Genomic DNA, 24,872 nt, shown 5'->3' on the forward strand with positions numbered 1-24,872 from the left:
TTAGAATCCTGTCTCGGGCATGGATGTGTGTGATGTCCTTCGGTTAGTTAGGTTTAATTAGTTCTAAGTTCTAGGCGACTGATGACCTCAGAAGTTAAGTCGCATAGTGCTCAGAGCCATTTATACTCCTTCCACCTTTCTGCTTTCCCTTCTTTGCTTAGAACTGGGTTTCCATCTGAGCTCTTGATATTCATACAAGTGGTTCTCTTTCCTCCAAAGGTCTCTTTAATGTTCCTGTAGGCAGTATCTATCTTACCCCTAGTGATATGCACCTCTACATTCTTACATTTGTCCTCTATCCATGCCTGCTTAGCCATTTTGCACTTCCTGTCGATCTCATTTTTGAGACTTCTGTATTCCTTTTGCCCTGCTTCATGTACTGCATTTTTATATTTTCTCCCTTCATCAATTAAATTCAATATTTCTTCTGTTACCCAAGGATTTCTACTAGCCCTCATCTTTTAACCTACTTGATCCCCTGCTGCCTTCACTACTTCATCCCTCAAAGCTACCCATTCTTCTTCTACTGTATTTCTTTCCCCCATTCTTGTCAATTGTTCCCTTATGCTCTCCCTGAAACTCTGTACAACCTCTGGTTTAGCCAGTTTATCAAAGTCCCATCTCCTTAAATTCCCACCTTTTTGCAGTTTCTTCAGTTTTAATCTACAGTTCATAACCAATAGATTGTGGTCAGAGTCCACATCTGCCCCTGGAAATGTCTTACAATTTAAAACCTGGTTCCTAAATCTCTGTCTTACTATTATATAATCTATCTGAAACCTGTCAGTATCTCCAGGCTTGTTCCATGTATACAACCTTCTTTTATGATTCTTGAACCAAGTGTTAGCTATGATTAAGTTGTGCTCTGTACAAAATTCTACCAGGCGGCTTCCTCGTTCATTTCTTACCCCCAATCCATACTCACCTACTACGTTTCCTTCTCTTCCTTTTCCTACTATTGAATTCCAGTCACCCACGACTATTAAATTTTCGTCTTCCTTCACTATCTGAATAATTTCTTTTATCTCATCATACATTTCTTCAATTTTTTCGTCATCTGCAGAGCTAGTTGGCATATAGACTTGTACTACTCTCGTAGGCATGGGCTTCGTGTCTATCTTGATCACAATAATGCATTCACTATGTTGTTTGTAGTAGCTTACCAGAACTCCTCCTGCATTGCCCCTATTTGATTTTATATTTATAACCCTGTATTCACCTGACCAAAAGTCTTGTTCCTCCTGCCACCGAACTTCGCTAATTCCCACTACATCTAACTTTAACTTATCAATTTCCCTTTTTAAGTTTTCTAATCTACCTGCCCGATTAAGGGATCTGACATTCCACACTCCGATCCGTAGAATTCCAGTTTTCTTTCTCCTGATAACGCCGTCCTCTTGAGTAGTCCCCGCCCGGAGATTCGAATGGGGGACTATTTTACCTCTGGAATATTTTACCCAAGAGGACACCATCATCATTTATCCATACAGTAAAGCTGCATGCCCTCAGAAAAAATTACAGCCATAGTTTCCCCTTGCTTTCAGCTGCACGCAGTACCAGCACAGCAAGGCCGTTTTGGTTAGTGTTACAAGGCCAGATCAGTCAATCATCCAGACTGCTGCCCCTGCAACTACTGAAAAAGCTGCTGCCCCTCTTCAGGAACCGGGGGAGTAGGGGGGGCGGGGGTGTTAGTATCATAGATAACAAATCCTTAACGTCTTGCATTCATCCGAGTGCTATATAAGGGGGCACTCCTAAAACAGGGTGCAGCAGGAAAAGGACTAACTGCACCTAAAAGTGGTTCAAAACTGAGTGAAAGAGCAGTGAACAGGGTGGCTTGCACAAAATGTCTGATCGAGGACAACACTCCCTGAATGCAAAATGATGAAAAATGAATTCTCATCATAAAGTGGAGATGCTGAGTCGCAGAAGTCACAACAGAAAGACTGTCAAAATAACTTTCAGCCACCAAGGCCTTTGTCAAAAATAGATAACAAAAATACACTCACGCAAATGCAACTCATGCACACATGGTCACAGTTTCTGGCCCAGATTGTCTAAAGCCAACTTTCCAACAGTCTTTTTGTTGTATGTTTCTGTGACTCGGCATCCTCGCCTCATGGTGAGCAGCAACTATCCTTTTCATAATACTGTTACATTCCATCCTGGATTTTCCATTGTTTGAAAAATAAATTCTGTAAGTCAGACAATTATGAAAGTGAATCATTGTATGGTGATTGTATAAGTGAGCAAGAGTTGGTACCATCAGATCTTAAGAGATAAGATGTCCATTTCAGCAAAGATACAGTCCGCGGGACTAGTTTGGAAGGTGCCCATTGCCCATATTATTCCGTGATGATGTACTCGATCTTTCAATTTCAGAACTGAAGGTGACGGAGAGGTGTAAGCCTGGCAATCATCATGTAGTCATGATGAGACTAGCTGCCAGTACATACAGAGTAAAGTAGGGGGACTTGCACCCCACGTGACACTGGTGAGTAAGCAGGGAGTTTTAAGCTTTTGGATGCAGCTAGTCTTAAGTTTACAAACTTGGGGCAGTCATGTTGGAGAGTAGTCTCACGAATGGAAACTGCAAAAGCTTCCATGAGCTACGTGGTGTTCTGGATCAGGGTGAAGCATAGTATGATGACAGAAAAGCATGTGACACATTTCCATGAGATTGACTGAAGAGGAACAGGCAGCCCTGGGGGGACACAGTCTGCAGTTCCTTCAGCCATTGGCTGGTGTCATGTAGCTGGCTTCTAAGGTGAGGGTTCTCTATAGGGAGCCCTGTTTGCTTCTATGGCCAGGTGTGGAGAATCGAGGTACTTATGAGATGCAGGGACCACAACAAGGAGAGGGGGGGGGGGGGGGGGGCAGGGAGGGACCTACTGTATGCCCCATGGACTAATTTCAATGCACAGTGACAAGAGGTCAATGTTGAACCTCCAAGATTCATGAATAAGTAAGCCCCAGAAGTTTACAGACATTACAAAGTTTAAATGATAAGTAGTTGCAGGAGGTAGCAATTGAACTGGCCAACCAGTAACTATATACACTGCAACACAGCTTCGTAAGACAATTTGGGAGTCATTTTTCATGGCTTCCATTGTAACCACGTCTTTTTCTCTTTTTCTCCTCCTCTTCTAACCACCTTCAAGGTACGATATCACGGAACAAGCAGCTCCACACAGCAAGTGGAGATGCTCACCCGCTTCTCACATTGCAATAGCGATGGGTTCAAGCAGTTCTCACATCTGCATATATTGTAATAATATCTCCCCACGTAGGATGTCCCAACACTCACTCACTACTAAATGTCATGAACATCCTTTGTTGTCATGGAGGCTTGGAAGTGGGACATGCATCCTAAAAATGCCGTGTCGCAATTCAATGGTTAAATATGAATTGGTTGTTTAAGATTTCAGCTGTAAAATTTCTTACATTAAGCTTGCAAGTCACACCACTGAAAATATTTTTCCAATATCCCAGATGACTACTTTTTTTTAAATTAAATGTAGGTTGATGTCAGTATACTCAAAGGGTAAATTCCTTTAGGCACCTGTAATTATCTCCTTGTGCCATCCCTTAAAACCACTTTTCTGCAATGACTCTTATCATAAGATTTTCTATCTTTAAGTAATTATGTTCTTTTTTTTAGACATTTTCTCTTGTTGCTTAACTGCAAGCTGTCCTTATTCTTTTTTACTAGATTAATTGATCTGGTCTCTGGTAACAGTACTTTTTAAACACTTCTAATTGTTGTGAAACTTCCTGGCAGATTAAAACTGTGTGCTGGACCGAGACACAAGCTCGGGACCTTTGACTTTCACAGGCAAGTGCACACAGTTTTAATCTGCCACGAAGTTTCATATCAGCACACACTCTGCTGTAGAGTGAAAATCTCATTCTGGAAACACCCCCAGGCTGTGGCTAAGCCATGTCTCCATAATATCCTTTCTTTCAGGAGTGCTAGTTCTGCAAGGTTCGGAGGAGAGCTTTGGCAAAGTTTGGAAGGTAGGAGACAAGATACTGGCAGAAGTAAAGCTGTGAGGATGGGGCGTTTGTCATGCTTGGGTAGCTCAGATGTAGAGCACTTGCCCGCAAAAGGCAAAGGTCCCGAGTTTGAGTCTCACAAGGGAATGGTCAGACTTGTCATGCCGAAACATGTATTGATTTTTTTAGCACTGTTATTCAACTGTGCAAAAGGTCCGTTTGCAAAATTGTAGCCGCTGACATGAACTGGAAGTCCCTAAAAAAAAAAAAAAAATCACAAACATGGCTGTGTTTCCTGCATGGCGTTTGCAGTGACGGCTGGCCACCCCTGGAAATGGCGAGTCGCGAGCGTTGTGCGCATGGTCGGGAAGAGCGGCCGTCTTACCGCGGCGTTCACTAAAGAGGAATAACGCTGCAAGGTTTTGGTGGAAAGGGGGGACGAATATTCGTTTCTGTGGCATGCACGTCCTTTTAATTTCTGGTACGTATTTCGAAACATACCGTCCTGACATTGGTTAGAGATATGAAAGATGTTCTGTACATGTTCATCTATACTCCCCAAAATCTCCCCTCACAGGTGATGGCGAACCCCGTAAATGTTTTTCTGCTTGCCATAGAGATATACCACAGACGCCAAATGAAGCAATCAACAGAAAACACGCGTGAAGACTAGGGGTTGTGCGACATGGTTGTTAAACTTTTAGACGAGCATGTAAATGGCGCAGACATGTGGCTAGAAACAACTGGAACACTCGATATTGCAGACAGTGACTCTACAGACGGCGAAGACACCGATGAAAGTTGCACTCGTGAAGACTCTTCGAGCGATAATGCCGCATACCATCATCAATTATCTCCGAAAGTAACACCAGCAACTACATTTACCTTATCAGACAAAGAAAAAGCGGTGACGTATTGGTTGAACGAAAGTGTTAAGAAACGCCTACGTGTCAGTACTGTTCAAAATAAGTATCGCTTTGTCCGTTCTGAACGTGAATTGTATAGATGGAAAAAGCAAGTCGCTCGACGACGTAATAGTCGACTGGAAATTGCGACGGAGATAAATGCGCGACTTTTTGAGTTATTTACCAATGCCAGACAACAGTCATTTGGTGTGAGCAATACAACTTTGAGAGACTGGGCGTTAGAGATTGCCAACGCGATAGGCGCTAAAGAATTTACAGCTTCTCAAAGTTGGATTAGTCACTTCAAAAGATCACATAAAATTGTGGCAAGAAAAATAACAAAATTTGTATCGAGAAACAGGTCGGAAAATGAAGTGACACAAATCGAAATGATAGAAGCTTTTCTTACGAATGCAAAAAATAAGATCGCTAGTTTTAGTGAATCATACGTGTACAATGCAGATCAGTCAGGTTTTCAAAAGGAAATGCGTGCGAAAAGAACACTGTCATTCAAACGGGAAAAACATATTAAGGCGATTGCACAGTCCACGACTGCACTCACCCATTCATACACTATAATGCCCATAATTAGTCTGGATGGTTCATTGCTGCCTAAAATTTGTGTGTGTCTTCAAGAACCAACTGGACGTTTTGGACCACGTGTCAAAAGAACAATGTTCTACGCAAACAGTCTTGTAGTAGACGCATGAAGTCTGGAAAAATGGCAAACGAAAATGTTACACTTTTCATACGTCATGCTTTTCTTCCGTTCTGCGGGAACAAATCTCTTCTCCTTCTAGATTCGTGGTCAGGTCATAAAAGGTCTGATTCATTAAAAGCTGTATTTCGAGCCCACCCTGACAAAGAAGTAGAGATGCTTCAGATTCCACCCGGCACGACCAACGTAATTCAACCTGTAGACAGAATTTTTCCGCCAGTGGAAGGCATTTTACAGAAAACTAACAGAGAAAATTATTGTGTGCTGATCACTGCAATTTCCTGTCTATCACCGTGACAATATTCCCAAGCTGCAATCAGTAGTGCGTTATCAATTTTCCTCCCCACGATTTCAGAATTCGATTAAATATGCGTGGCACGCCTCGAAATATGCTGATATTAGGCCTGATTCATTCCTAACACCAGCCCAGTTTTGTCTACGGACATCTAACAACGTCTGTGATTCACAGGGCTGTCATATGTCGTCTTTACTTGTATGTTCTTGGTGCACAAAAAACCTATGTTTTGAACAATGTATCAATGCTTCGCATTTTTGCGGTAATTACAAGAAATAAAATTTGGACGTGTTCTAAACCGTATATTTATTTGTGTCTATTTCATAGCTATTTGGAAAGAATGTCGTAGATAACATATCAGCCATATTTGTCAACGAATGTTTAATTATCATACGATCGCTTTCACTGGGGGAATCAGCCCTCTCACCGCTGTGGCAAGAGAGCGGCGCGTAGCTAATGCCACCTTGTCCCTAGATGGCGTTGGTATAACGTAGCGAGAGAGGTCAGGGTTGTACAAGAGGCAGTTGTAAGCGTGGAAACCATGCGACAATAATGTCTTACTTCATAAAATTGTTTACAGACTTCCAGGTCATGTCAGCAGCTAAAATTCTGCATACAGACTTCTTGCAATGTTAACTCACAGTGGTAAAAAAAGCAACACAGGTTTCGACATGACAAGTCTGACCATTCCCTTGTCAGTCCGGCACACAGTTTTAATCTGCCACGAAGTTTCATATCAGTACACACTCCGCTGCAGAGTGTAAATCTCATTCTGGCTTCTAATTGTTATCTTCCCTTTGTTCATGTTTTAAACCCATACAAAGCTGTGCTCCAAAAATAACAAGATTTATATTTTTAGTTGTTAGCACTTCCTTCATTTTTACAAAAACCTGCAGCTTTAAGCAACCCTTGCTACTATGTCTTTCTTACACCTTCAGCCTACTGAGCCAACAAAATTCATGCATCTTTTGCAGAACCTCTTCTCCCAGTTCAATATTTAACCATTTTTCAATTCCCTATAGGTATTTCTAAAGCATAGTGCTTTTGTACTTCATTTTTACATGTCTTTTTTTGGTTGCTTTTTGCTAACATCCCGTATCTCTTTCTAGAAAAATCTTATTCTGTGAAAAATCACTGTTTTTATATGCAACTTCCATATTTCCAAAGGCGGATACGTCAACAACACAGGAATACATGATATGCTGATGTATTATCCTTTCACAGATTCCACAAACATAAACAATTTTATGGAGTAAATTCACTCTAGCTAATTATAATTAAATGTTAAATCTAGTTATATTATCCAAACAACACAAACGTTACTCAAGATAGTCTTCACCATTTATTAAGGTTGCAGTTATAACAACAGTAATAATAATGTGGAATACATACGGAGGATTTAAAGGTTTTTCTTCTGACAAGACAAGTGATCTACCAGAGAAGATTAATACTGTGGATTAATTTTTGTGTGTTCTCAGAGAAGGTCTGTGTTGCATTATACTGTTATTTTGTTTCATTCATTACTAGACTCCATAAATGTGGAAGTAATAAATAGTTTAAGAGAAATTCAGAACAGTTTTTCTTATAAATTTTGGGTGCTCCTCCGCAATCAACAATACAAGTGACAACATAGTTTTGGACACATAATTTAAATGTTTCTGATGAATTTTTCTCAGTGCTGTTTTGCTCGTGATGGCATAGCAAAGTGTAATTGTGTGGATTTTGGATCTATGACGGAAATCCACATTTCAATGATTACTGCTAGGAGAATAAACAATGCTTATAACTTTTGAACACTGTGAGAAAAGGAGTATTTTCCAGCGAAACAAAAACTATTAGATGAAACAAGTTGTAACATGGAACACAAAGTTGGCAGGCGCAATGGAAGGTTTGATTACGGATGATTTTTGAGAGGTTACAATAGTTTCATTTCTGGCAATTTCAGAACACTGTGAAGGGTGAAGAATATTTGTAACTTATACAGAAATGGCAATGTTAAGAAAATTGAAAAGTAAATGAAAATTTCATTTCTGCATCAGTTAAAGCCAGTAAATCTTTACAAGAGTTTGTTTTTGAAGCTGTTCCAGATGACAGAAGAAAAAAAAAATCAAAAACACTTGAGAATTTCTTTTGGCTTGAAACTAAGATGTCATTTATTGAAGATTTTCAGACACAGAATTGGGAGCAACCTGTAATACAATGTGTACAGATAGTGGAATGAAAAATGAAGTAACTACTGAAAATTGTTATTTATCCAAAATTGACAACTTTGCATTGATAATTAATGGCACAGAATCTGAAAAAGAAGAAGAAGAAGAAGAAGAAGAAGCTGCTGTTGCTGCTGATTATGATGATGATGATGTGGATGATGATGATGATGAAAGAGATGATTCAATCCAAACAGGTAGTGATTAGATTGAGTTTACTGGAAAAGAAGATGAAAGACTCAAATTCGGCAACAGATGATAAACACGAGAAACAATTCTCACCACGTTCACAGGATAAGTGTGAATGATGCTGAGGGTGCTCTTAAGTCGTTCAGCACCAATGATGGACATCCTGATAAAAAGTGGATCACTGATTTCGAGGGAACACCATTTTCAATGGTTTGTAATCATCAGCATTTTTCCCTTTTTTCCCCACAAAAATATTGCTTGAAGGTCTGACTGAGCTTTCATTGCAGGATAGAACAGTCTTACATCATGGGCTGCACTGAAAAAGACATTAGAAGAAGAATTCAACATGAAGACAACTGCTGCAGAGATCCACAGACTACTCATCCTACAAAAGAAGAAAAGAAAGTCTCTTCAAGAATATTTTGTTGTAATGAAAGAAATTGCCAGCCATTATGATACCGATAATGACTTCTTGTACCAATGTATGACTGTGGGACAGAAGAAGATTCAGTCACAATGCTTTTGCTTTATGGCATTGGAAATGAAAGAGGTTTTAAGGAGAAATTGAAAACAAAGAGCTGTGAAACAAAAGAGCTGTGAAGTCATTACTGAAAAAAAGTTGCAGCAATGAAAATTTCTCAACCTCCAATTACAAAGAAGGTGAAGACTTGGTAACAACAGCACTATAAGCACAGCTTAGGATCCAAACAAAGAGTTTCAACTGTGATGACAGCGTACCTAGGTCAAGTGACTGTAACCACGAAAGCAAAGAAAAGGTATGCTTGAATTGTGACCACACAGAGACAGTGGCCACATATGTGAGAGTTGTTCTTGTGCGAATGTGTGCAAGTTTTCTACTTCTGAACATGCACTTTGTCTGAAACCTGAAATATTACTAGCAGTCTTCTTCACTGACCCTGTCTGTGAATCAATGCCTCCTCCATGCAGTGAATAGCAATCTATCCTTTCCACATTGTTGTTGCTCCATCCTGGACTTTCCATTACTAGATTTGATTGGCATGGTAATAACCATAAGGAGCCCAGAAATATGACAACACGCGTTACGTTTATGCGACCCTAGTGAAATGACTACTCATCATCAGTGTCAAAGTTTAGCAAGACGGCCACATGTGGGATTTGGATGAGGGAGTTAAAGGTTTTTCTACTGACAAGTTATGTGCCAGAGGAGAAGATAATTGCAGAGCAGTTTTCATGTGTCCATGGAGAAACTATGTTCACAGAGAGGACATAAGTTGCACTGGACTGTCCTTTTTGTTTGTTTTTACTGTAACTGTAACTGTGAAAGTAGCATGTAGTTTACATGAAAGTCAGAACCACTTTTCCTACAAAAATAAATAAGTTGTTTGTTTTAATATTTAAGATATAAGGTTACAAAACTACACAGCAAATGAAAAGAATTTCTTACCTGGCAAAACATCATGGAACTGCTGGTACAAAAGCATTAGGTCTAAAAGGCAATTGTGTCCCACAATTGGTTTCTTCAGTTCAACTAACAATTTGAAAATATGGGAGAAACCAAGCAGATAGTGGATTAAGTCTTCATCTAATTTTTCCTTATTCTCTTTGTTAGACATTAAGCGATGTTTCTCTGTTGCGATCTTTTTAACAATGATCTGCAGGGCAAAAATATTGTTCACTACAGAAAACACTTTTAGCAAGACAGTGTAAAAGTTATGAAAGGAGACAGAAAATATGCACATTGAACATCATCCTCTTTAGCTCATAGAACATGGTACAACTGCCAATATTATAGGGATTAGATAAATAAGCCGAGCTCAGATTGTAAAGAAAAGAATTTTAAGTAACATTTTGTACCCTTACTGAAATAACCATGTGAGCACCCACCTAAAGTGATTTTGGGAAGAACCTAAATCTCTTAAATTAAATGAGCCAGGTGGGAAATTGAACATGAACATGTGAAAAGTGTTTTGACCATCATACAATATCACTCAGTTGTCCAACTGTAACTTCCATTAAATGTACATAAGCTGAATTCTGATAAATTATCCTTTCTTTCTTCTACTTATTTCATCTGATGATGATAGATCCACATCATCTTCAGAATGTTTTTAATAATTCGGCATTTTTAAATCTCTTTGTATTCCTCTAAATTTCTCTTTTGAGCCAAATATAAAATCCACATTCACTATTACTACAATCTTTTTACTAATTACTTCACATCAAAGCACATCCATACTTTCACCAACTATGACTACTCAAGTGTGACACTGCGGGCATTTCCTTTGACTTCTTACCCAATGCTAATAATGAATGAAATGAATAGGAAATTAAAATCCTATATGTATTTCTTATTACTGCCGTTATCATGTACACTCAGCTGTCTGTCAAAACTTTCACATACAAATACATACACATGCAGAGGCACACATACACCTGAATGGATACAATGTGCCAAGTGACTAGGTAGTGGATCTCATGTGGGTAAGGAGAAAAAGGAGGTGGGGAAAAAGAGAAAGACTGGGTGACAACTGGGAGGAAGAGAGATCATGTGTCTGGTATAAGAATGCGGTACAGGTGAGCTTATTGTCCACAGGCAGGCATGATTGTGCACAACACACATTGGTGTGGAAGTATTGATTTCTACATCTGTCTATTTGATCATGTCAGTGGTTCATTGTCCCAGTCAAGATAAACGTTCAGACAAGTTATGTGATTTGGGCATGCTGTGTCTGATTCATTAGCTCCCCAAAGGGTATGCATTCCAATACCTCCCTTCAAAGATCAAGTATTGTGTGGAAAAGTAAGGCACAGATCCGGCTATAGTGGGAACTAATTTGACCATGTTACCAGATAGCCATGTTCCATTTGGAAGTACGGTATAGTGTTACCTTACACTAAAAACACTTTTGCAGCTGCATTTCAGTTCAAAGTAGTACGTGTTTTTACCTTGTAGTACAAGCATGGAAAGCGATCATAGAAAGAGCATTCACAGAGGACCACAATTGCTTGTTGCTAACTTTCTTAAGTTTGATGACAATGGATGGGAAAGAGTTAAGTAGAAGTGCCAACCAGAAAATGCAACAAAAAGTGCAATCAAATTATGAAGTTGGGGCAAATTATGGAAGAAAGAATACAATGCTAAGCTGTATGTGATTCAAGTAATAACCCCAAAGAAAAAGATGCAAAATGTACACAATAAGTACCTCACTGGCAATATTAACAAATGTCTTGTTATGGATCAATTTTTGCAAGATCATAAACAATACAGAGAAATACTGACTCTGAAAACCTTCGCAGTTTTTGTCACACAGAAATTCAATGCTTGCAATGAATCTCTGAGAAGAATTATTCCGTCAATGGGGCCAGGCTTTAAAAGAAGCCAGCACAAACAAGTTATAATGGGTGAAGTAAATGACACAGTTTGGAAAATTATACACGTTAGATTTTTACAAAAATATGAAGCATCAGAAATCAAGCAGTCTGTGTTTATCCTGACAAAGCATGGCTTCATTCACATTACACTGTGAATAAATGCTGACACAATGGAAGTGTGAGAAAAATATCATTAAACAAAAGTGCTGGTCAATATTTAATTTTTTTGCTTTGCAAGGTGTTAGCATTCATTTGTTTACCGCGTAACAATGCCGCCACACTTTTAAGTCTACTGGAATATATGCTGTTACTACCTCCCGCCCCCCCCCCCCCCCCCCAACCCAGTTTCTTGGTTGTAACAATGAAAGTGCAACCACAATGGCCAGGCTTCAGTTTACTTTGCCAGTTAATAAGTATCACTTCATCATAACAACATCACATGGTCTTATTGACCTAGTATCCTACCCATCCCAACAAATTACAAAAATAATAATCACAATCTACTCCTCCATTGCAGCTGTCTGCCTCTGGAATAAGCTATCCCATACCCTGCTGCATTTAAGAAAAATACTGAAGTACTTTCTTTTGTCAACTCATAACTTTTACCCAAAAATTAACATGTACACTGCTTCCATGGGAATGTGAGAGGAGTCATACTCATCGACAAGGTGCTGGTCGATCGCACCTGAAGACCATGAGGGTGTATCAACTGTACTGTGCACCAACCGAATCATAACCCGTTCACATATGCACCTCTCATTCAATAACATGTACAGGACTCCCTGCAACACTGTGTGTCTTCCCACATCTGTTCAGAGACTCGTAGCAGTTGGACTAGGGAATTACTGTACCTTGCATAGACTGCTGGCTGCATTTGGAGTGATGCCATGACTGGGAAAAACAGTGATGAATCACTGTGCTGCACTACTACAGATGACCACTGTTGGCAAGTATGGCAGCAACCATGACCACAGTTGGCAAGTACGGCAGCAACCCAGAGGAAAGTGCCACTCTTCCAATGTTTTGAAGAGCCACAGCAGTGTTACTCCTAGCATGATGGTGTCACCAGCCATTGTGTGTGACTTTAGGTCAAGGCTAGTAGTGACTGAGGGAACTCCTGATGACACAATGGTATGTCACAGACTTCCTGCATCCTCACATGTTACCTTCCATGTGACTATATCATGGTGATACTATTTTTCAACATGGCAATACTCATCCACCACAGCACGTGTATCTGTCTGCTTGATGCTGAGGTAATCTCGTGGAAACCAAGATCCCCATATGAGTCTTTGGTTAAAATGTGTGGGACCATCATGGACATCAAATCTGTCCTAGTCCAGAATCCAGGATGTGTAGGACCTGTTACATGTCTGAAAGAACAGACATCATATCCATATAAGTATGTGTTACAATAGTTGAGGGTCAGTTTGCCTCAGAAGAGAATTCAATGACTTTATGATGCCCTTCCCAACAGAATCAGTGCATGTATCATGGCCAGAGTGGGTGCAGCATCACACTTATAAATGGGCTAGTGCTGCCAAGTTCTGTGTAAATTTGAATCAATTTTGTTTTCACTGAAATTACATCACATACCCTCTCAAACTGAGAAGTCTGAATTGATTTCCTCCTGCCCTCCAGGATGGTCAACATTTTCTTCTTCTTCTTCTTCTTCTTCTTCTTCTTCCTCTTCAGACAGTGTGTGTGCATTTCTCTCTGCCAAACAATAAAGCAATGCCCACATCTTCTGCCAAACAATAAAGCAACGCCCACATCTTCTGCCAGATGTGCTCCTTTTTCAGGGTTGCAACAAGTTTCCCCAAGTACAATTCCCCGATATTTCCCTGATTTCCAGAAAAGTTTTAGCATTTTTCCCTAACCAACTTTTGAGATCGCAGGGATAAGTTAAGACGAAGCTGACAATCTGTCTTTGCAGTTATGGTACACGAAACAATAGTGGAAACAAGGAAATATATATAAAAAAAAACTTGCAAGCAGATGGTGTTAACTAAAGTGAGTAAAAATCTTAAGTACTAACATCAACATCTTCTGTAATGAACTGTTTTTCGGTGGAGAAAGCAAGCCAAATTATATGTGTGTTTCATAAAGACCACTGGTGTTATTTTATTTCAATAAAACAAAACACATTTGGTAACAAAAGTACACATTTCCTTGGAAGTTGTAAGGCAGATTTAAAATACCTTCACTGATTTCAGAAATCACCTCAGAAAAAAGCTGGCCTCTTGAAAGAAGAGTATAAGGCAGGGAAGAACTGTGTAAACCAACACTGCAGGTGACCATCAATAAAATGTGGTTCTACTATGTTCATTATAGTCGGTTATTAGTCACTTCTTATAAGTATTATTTTACAGGTATTGCGTGATTTTTCTTTCGAGAAATATAATAATACAGACCGTAAAACTACCAGTGACTGACAAAATTTTCTTCTTCTTATCATCCAAACTTTCGAACATAAAAACTACTTTTGAAGTGCCAAAATGTACTACAATAAATAAAATGTCAATAAAATGCCACACTGAACAACATATTTGCAGTGAGACAGTTGCAATTACTGACATCCATCGCCCATGGCCTCTGGCCTGCTGAGGAGCACCACAGTCCTGGGTCCATAGATAAACCAAGAAAATCCACTGCATTATGCCACACACAAACACATCCAACCCACCGGTAGATCAGTGAGACTAGATCCAACGGGCAGGGTCTGCACACTAGTGGGAACCGAATGGCTCCAGATCAGCAGGTCCGACCCATTACAGATACCCGCAAAAACAACCTCTGACTTTGGCCCATTGTGGAAATCCAGTCATGTGGCCAGCCATTCATGAGCCACAGACAGCATGTTGATGGAATGAGACCATGGTGATCAATCAATCCAACAGATAACTTGTCCTAATACTCTGAAAATCAATAATAATGAGGACAGCTAGAAACTTACCATAAAGATGATTGCTGAGCTGCACAAAGGCAGGTAGAAAACAGAATCTCATTCTCATTCTAGAACCACACTCTCAAAACTAAATTTTCAGCCATAGCTTTTGTCAGAAAACGAAAGCACACACACATTCACACAATGACTTGGACACAGCTCATGCAGACATGACTGCCGTCTCCGGCCACTGAATCTACAGTCTCTGAGAATCAGATCTGATGAGAGGCAGGGAGGCATGAAGAGTAGTTTGTTTAGCAATCCTCATGCCTCTCTGCCCCTCGTCAGCAGCTCCTAGGCTACTGGCAAGAAGTGGTGGCAACATTGACTGCAAGCTGAGGGGAGTGGTAGGAAGAAGGGAAGCACTAACAATGAAGGAGTAGGGACGTGGTGCATGTACTCAGCTGCACCCAGCCAGTGATGATGCATAACAGCTCAGTCAACAAACCATTTCATTTCATCTACTGAAACAAAACAAGATTTTTCCAGTGTTTTTCCTTTTCTTTTTTTCCAAATTTCCCTAATTTCCAACGTGTTTGAAATTCCGCAATTTCCCTGATTTCCAAAACCTGTGGCCACCCTGTTTTTCTGCTTCTCCTCAATATTCTACAATGTTCCCATACCTGCAAAATCTCTCTCTCTCTCTCTCTCTCTCTTGCCTAATACCTTTGTTCTGGTTGTATGTAAAGTATGCTAGCGGTAAGACACAATCAATGCCCTGTCTGCACAACAGCAATGGAAACACTATCACTGACAGTGCTGCCAAAGCAGAGTTACTCAACACAGCCGTCCAAAATTCCTTCACCAAAGAAGATGAAGTAATATTCCAGAATTTGAATCAAGAACAGCTGCCAACATGAGTAACTCAGAAGTTGATACCTTTGTAGTAGTGAAGCAACTTAAATCACTTAATAAATACAAGTCTTCCCATCCAGACTGTATATCAACTGTGTTCATTTCAGAGTATGCTGAAGCAGTAGCTTCATACTTAGCAATCATATACAACCATTCGCTCAACAAAAGATCCATACCCAAAGACTGCAAGGTTGCACAGGTCACACCAGTATTCAAGAAAGGCAATATGAGTAATCCACTAAATTACGGGGCCCTATCATTAACATCGATATGCAGCATGATTTTGGAACGTATACTCTATTCGAACATCATGAATTACCTCAAAGAGAATAGTCTCCTGTCACAGTGTCAACACAGATTCAGAAAACATTGTTCTTGCAAAACAAGTTGGCTCTTTACCCAAAAAGTACAGAGTGCTATCAAAAAGGGATTTCAAATTGGTTCCATATTTCTAGATTTTCAGAAGGCTTTTGATACCATACCTTGCAAGCAGCTTGTAATGAAATTGCATGCTTATGGAACATCACCTCAGTTATGCAACTAGATTCGTAATTTCCTGTCAGCGAGGTCACAGTTCATAGTAACTGCCAGAAAGTCTTCGAGTAAACCAGAAGGATTTCAGGCATTCCCCAAGGTAGTGTTATAGACCCTCAGCTGTTCTCCATCTACATAAACAACTTAGGCGACAATCTGAGCAGCCATCTTAGGTTGATTGCAGATGATGCTGTCGTTTATCATCTTGTAAAGTCATCAGAAGATCAAAACAAGCTTCACAAAGATTTAGAAAAGATATCTGTATGGTGCGAAAATTGGCATCTGATCCTAAATAATAAAAAGTGTGGGAACACCACATGAGTGCTAAATGGAATCAGTTAAACTTTGATTACATGATAAATCAATCATATCAAAAGACCATAAATTCAAAGAAAACCTAGGAATTACAATTACGAACAACTTGAATTGGAAAGAACACACAGAAAATGTTGTAGAGAAGGTGAACCAAAGACTGTGTTTTATTGGCACAACACTTACAAGATGCAAGACACTTTTCCATCCTTTTCTGGTGTACTGCTGCATGATGTTGGGTCCTTGCTGGATAGGACAACAGAATAATGTGACTCATGTGCATGGGTTGTTGAATGCTGATTGTCAAATGAGAGATTGACTGTTGGCTCTGAACATTCCTAAACCTATTGTGCATCACATTGTTATAGAAGAACTGAACCTGTGAAAGGTGTTCAATAGCCTCATCCTCAAACTGTTGATGGACGAGCAAAAGGCCAACTGATTGATAATGGCAAGTGAATGAAAGAACATATGAAAACTGAACCAGGTTATTTGAACAATGTATTAATGGTGATGAAATGTGAGCATTTTGATACATCCCAGAGATGACACAAAGAGTACTGACTGGCGTATCCCAGTGTCCCTGAAGTAGAAGAAGGCAATGATGAGCAAATCCAAATTGAAGACATACCTGATAGTCCTCTTCAAAGCCAAGGGTGTGGTTCACAAAGAGTTTGTACCTAAAGGACACTGTCAACACTGCCTGCTACATGGGTGTTCTGCAAAGTTTGCAAAAAGACATCGCCGTGTAGTGTAACATGGGTTATTCATGAGAATGACTATGTGCCGCTGAGGACACTCACGCTGGCAAAAGATAGTTGTGTCTCTTATAAACATTTTACATCATGGGAAAAATATACTGTCCGCAGTTCAATCTATTACCTGAGCAGTTTGTGTGTGACGTAACACATAGGGGCAAGGCGCTGTGAGGAGAGCACAGTAGCACTTGCTGGACATGGACATTTATGTCTTGGTAAAGCTCCTGTCTAGAGCCTTTGTATCGAGAGAATGACTCAAGCATGCACAGTGATGGTCTGAAGCGGGTTCAGTCGAGTACATAGTTCTAATTTTTCTCTGCTAGCAGACAGGACTAAATGGAAAGAACTATAATGTAGTAAAGAATTTTGATCACCAGAGTTCAGTGGTGCACAGAGACATTCAAGAAACAGGTCAAGAGAATGTTTTTATGAATTGTTCTGTTTATTTATGTTTGTACAGTTTTATATATGCTTTCAGCAGTGTGAACGATGGGTGAATGTTGTCTAAAGAAGAGCTTCTGTGAAGTTTGGAAGGTAGGAGACAAGGTACTGGCAGAAGTAAAGCTGTGAGGACGGGGCACAAGTCGTGATTGGATTGCTCAGTCCCAAGTTCGAGTCTTGGTCCAGCACACAGTTTTAATCTGCCAGGAAGTTTCATGTCAGCACACACACTGCTGCAGAGTGAAAATTTTATTCAGAAAATTAGTAAACTTGATAAACTCGAAAAGCAGATTGCTGTTTTAAAAGAAATGTGGAAAAATGATATGAAGACGTTAGAAAGAAAAATGGATGGCAAAATTTCTCAAGTTGAGAATAATTGCCAATAATTCATTAAAACTGTAAAAAGTGAATTAACAGATGCCTTGAAAAAATTTGCTACTGGAAACAAACAAAGGGTAGATTTGATAAAAGAAAGTGTGCAGGAAGTAGAGGTCAAAATAGCGGCCTACATGCGTAAATGATCACAAATCCTTAAGACAGTAAAATCAGTTCTGAATATGCCAAAGGTATGAATGAAGTAAAAAGTTTGTTTGACCGAGTGGGTGTGTTTGAAGAAAATGTTCTTCAGCTAACTAACCAGGTAGAAGAGGTTGAAAATAAGTAGGATGAGGATAGCGGTAGATTATGCCAAGTTAAAACTAACCTCAGACATGGAACAGCAGTCGGTGTAGTTTTGTAGCAGAATCGTCTGAAATATCATGTCACTAACAGGCAGTTTTTACATTTTGCTCCAACAGGAAATGTACACCAAAAGAATTTTGGAATGGCCTTGAAGGTGTTCTACCTAGTTTGTGATCAGACGGACAAAAAATAGGGTTTATTATGTCTAAATTCTTGGGAAAGGCAGGAGCTTGGGGGGGTTTTCACTACTGAACAGTACTATACTCTAGATTAATTTAATTCATTAGTTATTTGGAGAGAGTTGAGAAGTTGTTGCATGAGGAAGAGCATGCAAATTGTAATGTCAGACTACCAAATAATGCAGAACTACGGCAGAATATAAGCGTTAACAGAATTGGTGGGTACCACGGAAATAGCAGGAGCAGAGGTGCTGCTATCCAGAAAATGACAGGCGAAGTAACGGAGAGTAGGTGCACAATTATCAATCGTATTCTCCAGTGCAAGAGGATGATGCTGCGCCAAAGCGACAGTAAATGGGTGTAAACTTAAGCAATGGTACAGAATCCCAGAATCCATTAAACTAAATGTCGTCTGTGAAAGACGGGAAGCAGTAATTTGAACCCGCTAGCAAAACCCTTTGTACGTGTTAGCACAAAACAAACAGGGATTATAAGTGAGGAGCAGAAGGTAGTAACAACAGACAAAACAAGTTACATAAAAATCTGTACATTTAACACAGGTTTAGGGGATTTTTGTAACAGATATAAACAAAATAAGCACTGTATTGCAGATAAAATAGGTGATGTATTAGTGGAAAATGTGACAGAACCTGATTGCCAGAAAGTCTTTTAGCAAAACAAGTTGAAGTCGAGTCATGTTCTGGGGGAGGAAAAAGCACAGAAGTGGCAAAATTATGGAAGATTAGGGTTGCCAGCATAGAAGAAATACTAGCATCTATAATTGACGACATTTGTGAGGTTATAAGGGAGAGGTACAAAAATTGTGACCAAAATGGGGATCAGTGAATTAATTGTGACAAAATAGGGAGAGAGAGGGGGGGGGGGGGGGGAGAACGGTAAAACACTGGAAAAAAATTTGAGCTGTCATTAGTGGACAGATTAGTTAGTATGAGGAAGAAAAGTGATGAGAGAAATTCTGCAAAAATCTGTGTAATTTCTGAAAACGGAAGGTTTCGGTAGAAGGGAGGTTGTTAACTATTTGTTGGAGGAGGGGTCTGACATAAGCAATGAAAGGAAAGTGTTGAGACACCCAGTAATTAGTCTGCAAGTGTGTAACAAACAAGTAAAGTGTTTAGCAGATAGTGGCAGTGATTTATGTGCTGTGAGTGAAAGTTCATTAGAATTGTTGCCAAATAGAAATGAACTTGTAATAATGTCACAAATGGGGGTGCAGATAATTGCAGCTACAGGAAAAGTTAAAAAATCTGTTAACACGAATTTCTGTTGCCAATCAAAATAAAAAGTGTGCAAGTACTCTATAACTTCCTTATAATCCCTGATCTATGTATAAAAATGTTAATTGGCATAGATTTCGTTAACCAGTACAAACGGAGATTAAATTTTAATGAAAATGTAGTAATTTTTTAAATAAATGGGAAAGATGTGGTTGAACCATTTTTTTGAAAAAATAATTCGACCAAAGAAGAAAGTATTCTTAGATGGAAGTATGGTTTCAGGGACAACATTGCATGTAAACCCTGGAAGGACAGATATGTGGAGAATGGAGGAATCTTGTAAATGCTACAATGCAAAGGTGCCATAATAAAAAATCAGGGAAATGTATAGGACGAAAAGACTAAAAAAAATGAACACGTACTTAACTTCAAAAGACTTTCATGAAACATGAAATTAAAAATGCTGAAAGAGTTATTAAAATGTTGAAAATTTATTTTGAAAATTTGCATAAAGCCTGTCAAGTAAGAAATTAATTTTCATAAAGAAAATAAAAGATTAGGCGATGTTAGTTGTAGACTGCAAAGTCCGGAGTAAGAAATTTGTAATTTTAGTTTATAAGAATGAGAATTTTTTGAAAGATTTAAAATCTGAAGCCAGGATCAATAATTTGTATAATTCTAAAATTTTTGGAAAAAAACTTCATATTTAATGGGGGTGTGAGGCTTGGCTCCTTATATCGCTCCTGTCTAGAGCCCATGCATTGGGAGAATTATTCATGTGTGCAGTGACGGATGGTCTGAAGCGGGTTCATTCGAGTATGTAGTTCTAATTTTCCTCTGCTAGAGGACGGTAGCAGACAGGACTAAACAGAAAAAACTATAATGTAATTAAGAATTTTGATCACCAGATTTCAGTGGTGCACAGAGACATTCAAGAAACAGGTCAAGAGAATGTTTTCATGAATTGTTCTGTTTATTTCTTGAAGGCTTTTTTGTTTATTTATGTTTGTACAGGTTTGTATATGCTTTTAGTAGTGTGAAAGATGCGTGAATGTGGTCTAACATAAATATGTAGATCATTGTTCTGATGAATGCTGTACAAACTCGTGTGAGAAAGTTTTAAGACAGTGTGAATGCAGACGACGGGGAATTTTGTATCCTATGTTAAGTAAGTTTATGGTAAAAGGAAAGCTAATTCGAGTGCAAATGAAAACAGTTAATAATGTAAAGTATAAACAAAATACCAGAATATTAAAAATTTATTTCGGGAAAAAGTAAAATTCGAAAGTGTGTTATCTGTTCATTGGTTAGTCATGAAAAGTGTGGACTAACGTGGGAGAACAATGTTTTTTTCTTATTGGCCGTAAAGAAAACTGACCAATCACAATAGAGTATTCTTCACGGGTCGTTTGTCTTGCGAGATATAGAATACAGAAGATTATCAATGAAGACATGTTTGTCATTCAGTAGCTGGGAGTAGTGAGGCATTCTCTTACGGCATTACCTTGCCTGAAGACGAAGTCAAGGGTTCATGCACGGCCATGGTGGTGGTGGTGGTTGGGATGTTTAAGGGGGACTAAACAGCAAAGGTCATCAGTCCCCCATTCCAAAATCAGGCGAGCCGAAAATCCACGGAGCAGGTAAAAACCAAAGGGGGAGGAGACGTCCCCCCAGGCGCTAAAAGAACACAAATGGAGCAACAAACATTACAGACAAGAACAGGACAGAGGAACACCAGACAGAAAGAAACAGAAGAAAGGAAGACGGCCGGAGACTGGTTGACTGACCACGAGAACAAAAAAGGGAAAGAGCCAACCATCTCACGGCACACCAGAACAGCAACAGACACAAGGACAAAAGACACAGAAAAGGAAAGGTGCAGGACCTCCCTAAATCGAACCATAAAACGGACTACCACGGATAAAATTTAAAACGGCATCAGCCATGGAGGCATCGTCAGATAAAATCAAAGCCAAAGTGCCCGGGAGATTAAAAGATTGCCGGAGTGTGCGCAGTCGAGGACACTCCAGTAAAATGTGGCCGACCGTCAGCCGGGACCCACACCGACACAAGGGGGGATCCTCCTGACGCAACAGATGGCCGTGCGTCAGGTATGTATGGCCGATGCGCAGCCGACACAGGACTACCGAGTCCCTGCGAGAAGCCCGCAGGGAGGAACGCCACACATCGGTCGTCCCCTTGACAGCCCGCAGTTTATTCGGGGCTGTCATGCCACGCCACTCAGCAGCCCACACCCCAATCAGCTTACGGCGCAACACCATCTGCTGGTCGCGAGCCGTAAGGCCGACCTCCAAAGCCGGGGCGTCGATCGCCCCTTTGGCCAGCCTGTCTACACGTTCGTTCCCTGGGATGCCAACATGACCGGGCGTCCAAACCAGGACCACCGAACGACCAGAACGGGCAATGGCGGAAACAGTCTCCTGAATGGAGGACACCAGAGGAGAGGAGGGATAGCAGCGGTCGATGGCCTGAAGGCTGCTCAGGGAGTCACTGCAGATGACGACGGACCTACCTGAGCAGAAACGCATATGCTCAAGAGCGCGCAATATGGCCACCAGCTCTGCAGTAAAAACACTGCAGCCAGCCGGCAAGGAGCGCTGCTCAACATGAGCAGCATGAGCAAAAGAGTAGGCAGTGCGACCATCAACCAGGGAACCATCAGTGTAGACAGTCTCACAGTCCGAAAATGAGGCGAGGAGAGCAAGAAAACGGCGACGGAGGGCCATAGGCGGAACCGAGTCCTTAGGTCCCTGTGCCAAATCCAGACGGACGGATGGCCGGGACAAACACCAGGGAGGCGTAGGTGCACGGACCCGGAAGGGAGGCGGAAGAGGGAATGAACCCAATTCCGACAGCAGGGACTGAACGCGGACAGCGACGGAAAGCCCAGACCTAGGTCGCCGTTCGGGCAGATGGAGGACCATAGCAGGGAAAAGCAGGCGACGATTGGGATGATCTGGCGAGCAATGAACGTGGACAGCATAGTCGACGAGCAGACGATGGCGGCGAATTCGCAGCGGGGGAACCCCGGCCTCCACCAGTAGACTATCCACGGGGCTGGTGCGAAAAGCGCCAGTGGCAAGCCTAACCCCACAGTGGTGTATGGGGTCTAACAACTTCAACACTGAGGGGGACGCAGACCCATAGGCCAGGCTCCCATAATCAAGCCGGGACTGCACAAGGGCCCTGTACAACCGCAGCAGCGTGCAGCGATCTGCACCCCAAGACGTGTGGCTAAGGCAGCGGAGGGCGTTGAGGTGCCGCCAGCATTTTTGCTTCAGCTGGGTAACATGAGGAACCCATGTGAGTCGGGCATCAAACACGAGTCCCAAGAAGCGGCAAGTGTCCACCACTTCAAGCAGGTGGCCGTCGAGGTAAAGTTCAGGATGAGGGTGGACCGTCCGACGCCTGCAGAAGTGCATAACTCGAGTCTTGGGTGCAGAGAACTGAAAACCGTGAGTCAGAGCCCATGATGCTGCCTTGCGAACGGCGACTTGCAGCCTGCGGTCGGCGACTCCCGTAGTCGTGGAGCTAAATGAGATGCAGAAGTCGTCGGCATACAAAGAAGGAGACACCGACGACCCCACTGCTGCAGCCAGACCATTAATGGCCACTAAAAATAAGGAGACACTCAACACCGAGCCCTGTGGGACCCCATTTTCCTGTATGTAAGAGGGACTAGAGGTGGCACCGACTTGCACCCGCAAAGAGCGGCGCAATAAAAAGCTTTGAAGAAAAGCCGGGAGCCGACCACGAAGACCCCACTCATGCAATGTGGCGAGGATGTGATGCCTCCATGTGGTGTCATACGCCTTCCGCAGATCGAAAAACACAGCAACGAGATGCTGACGTCGGGCAAAGGCCATACGGACAGCAGATTCCAGCCGCACCAAATTGTCCACTGCAGACCGGCCCCGACGGAAGCCACCCTGGGATGGAGCGAGGAGACCGCGCGACTCAAGGACCCAACACAAACGCCGCCCCACCATACGTTCGAGCAATTTGCACAAAACGTTGGTGAGGGTAATGGGACGATAGCTGTCCACCGCCAGTGGGTCCGCACCGGGCTTCAAGATGGGGACAATAACACCCTCTCGCCATTGCGACGGGAACACGCCTTCGCTCCAAATGCGATTAAATATCGCGAGAATGTGTCTCTGGCAGTCCCTGGAGAGATGCTTCAGCATCTTTGCGTGGATGCAGTCCGGTCCTGGTGCTGTATCAGGGCAATCGGCGAGGGCAGCGAGGAATTCCCTCTCGCTGAAAGGAGCATTGTAAGTTTCAGAACGACGCGTGTGGAACGATAATGGCGCCTGCTCGGCCCGCTCCTTGAGAGAGCGAAAGGCGGGGGGATAAGTTGCAGTCGCAGAGCTCGTAGCGAAGTGCGCAGCAAGGTGTTCAGCAATGGCGGCAGCGTCCGTGCACACAGCGCCGTCCAAAGAGATCCCAGGGACACCCGTAGGGGTCTGGTGTCCATAAATCCGCCGTATCCGGGACCACACGAGCGAGGGGGAAACACGGGAGCCCAAGGAGGAAACATACCGCTCCCAGCACTCCTGCTTGCGCCGTGCAATAAGACGGCGGGCGAAGGCACGGAGCCTCTTAAAGGCGATGAGGGTCTCCAGAGACGGGTGCCGCTTATGACGCTGGAGAGCCCGCCTACGGTCACGAATAGCCTCAGCAATCTCCGGCGACCACCAGGGGACAGCCTTCCTCCGAGGGAGGCCAGAAGAACGGGGGATGGAAGCCTCGGCCGCTGAAATGATGGACGTGGTTAAAACACGAACCACCTCGTCAATGTCACCCTGTGGGGGAGACTCAATGGTTGCAGCGGAAGTAAAAGCTGGCCAGTCAGCCCTGTGGAGAGCCCAGCGGGGCAAGCGCCCAGAAGAATGACACTGGGGCAGTGACAAATAGATGGGAAAATGGTCACTACCACACAGGTCAGGGTGCACTCTCCAGTGGAGGGATGGGACAAGGCCAGGGCTGCAAAGAGAGAGATCGATGGCCGAGAACGAGCCATGGGCCACACTGAAATGCGTGGGAGCACCGGTGTTCAGGAGGCTAAGGTCGAGCTGAGCCAACACATGCTCCACGGCCCGACCGCGAACATCGGAGACAGTCCCACCCCATAGAGGGTTGTGGGCATTGAAATCACCCAGCAGCAAAAAAGGTGGCGGCAGTTCGGCTATCAGAGCAGCCAGGACATGCTGTGCGACAACACCATCAGGTGGAAGGTAAATAC

At 42.0% G+C, this 24,872-nt stretch overlaps 1 protein-coding gene across 1 annotated transcript in view; it reads right to left on the bottom strand.

The window, feature by feature from the left end:
- LOC126088125 (pre-piRNA 3'-exonuclease trimmer-like) overlaps window positions 1-24,872 on the bottom strand; it is a 275,789-nt gene that overhangs the window by 195,856 nt on the left and 55,061 nt on the right. The window contains exon 4 of the mRNA XM_049906233.1: window positions 9,737-9,944. Coding sequence (XP_049762190.1) covers window positions 9,737-9,944 — 208 coding nt within the window. The remainder of the gene's footprint in view (window positions 1-9,736; window positions 9,945-24,872) is intronic.

The sequence above is a fragment of the Schistocerca cancellata genome, chromosome 1 (genome assembly GCF_023864275.1).
Source record: "Schistocerca cancellata isolate TAMUIC-IGC-003103 chromosome 1, iqSchCanc2.1, whole genome shotgun sequence".
NCBI classification, from domain to species: domain Eukaryota; kingdom Metazoa; phylum Arthropoda; class Insecta; order Orthoptera; family Acrididae; genus Schistocerca; species Schistocerca cancellata.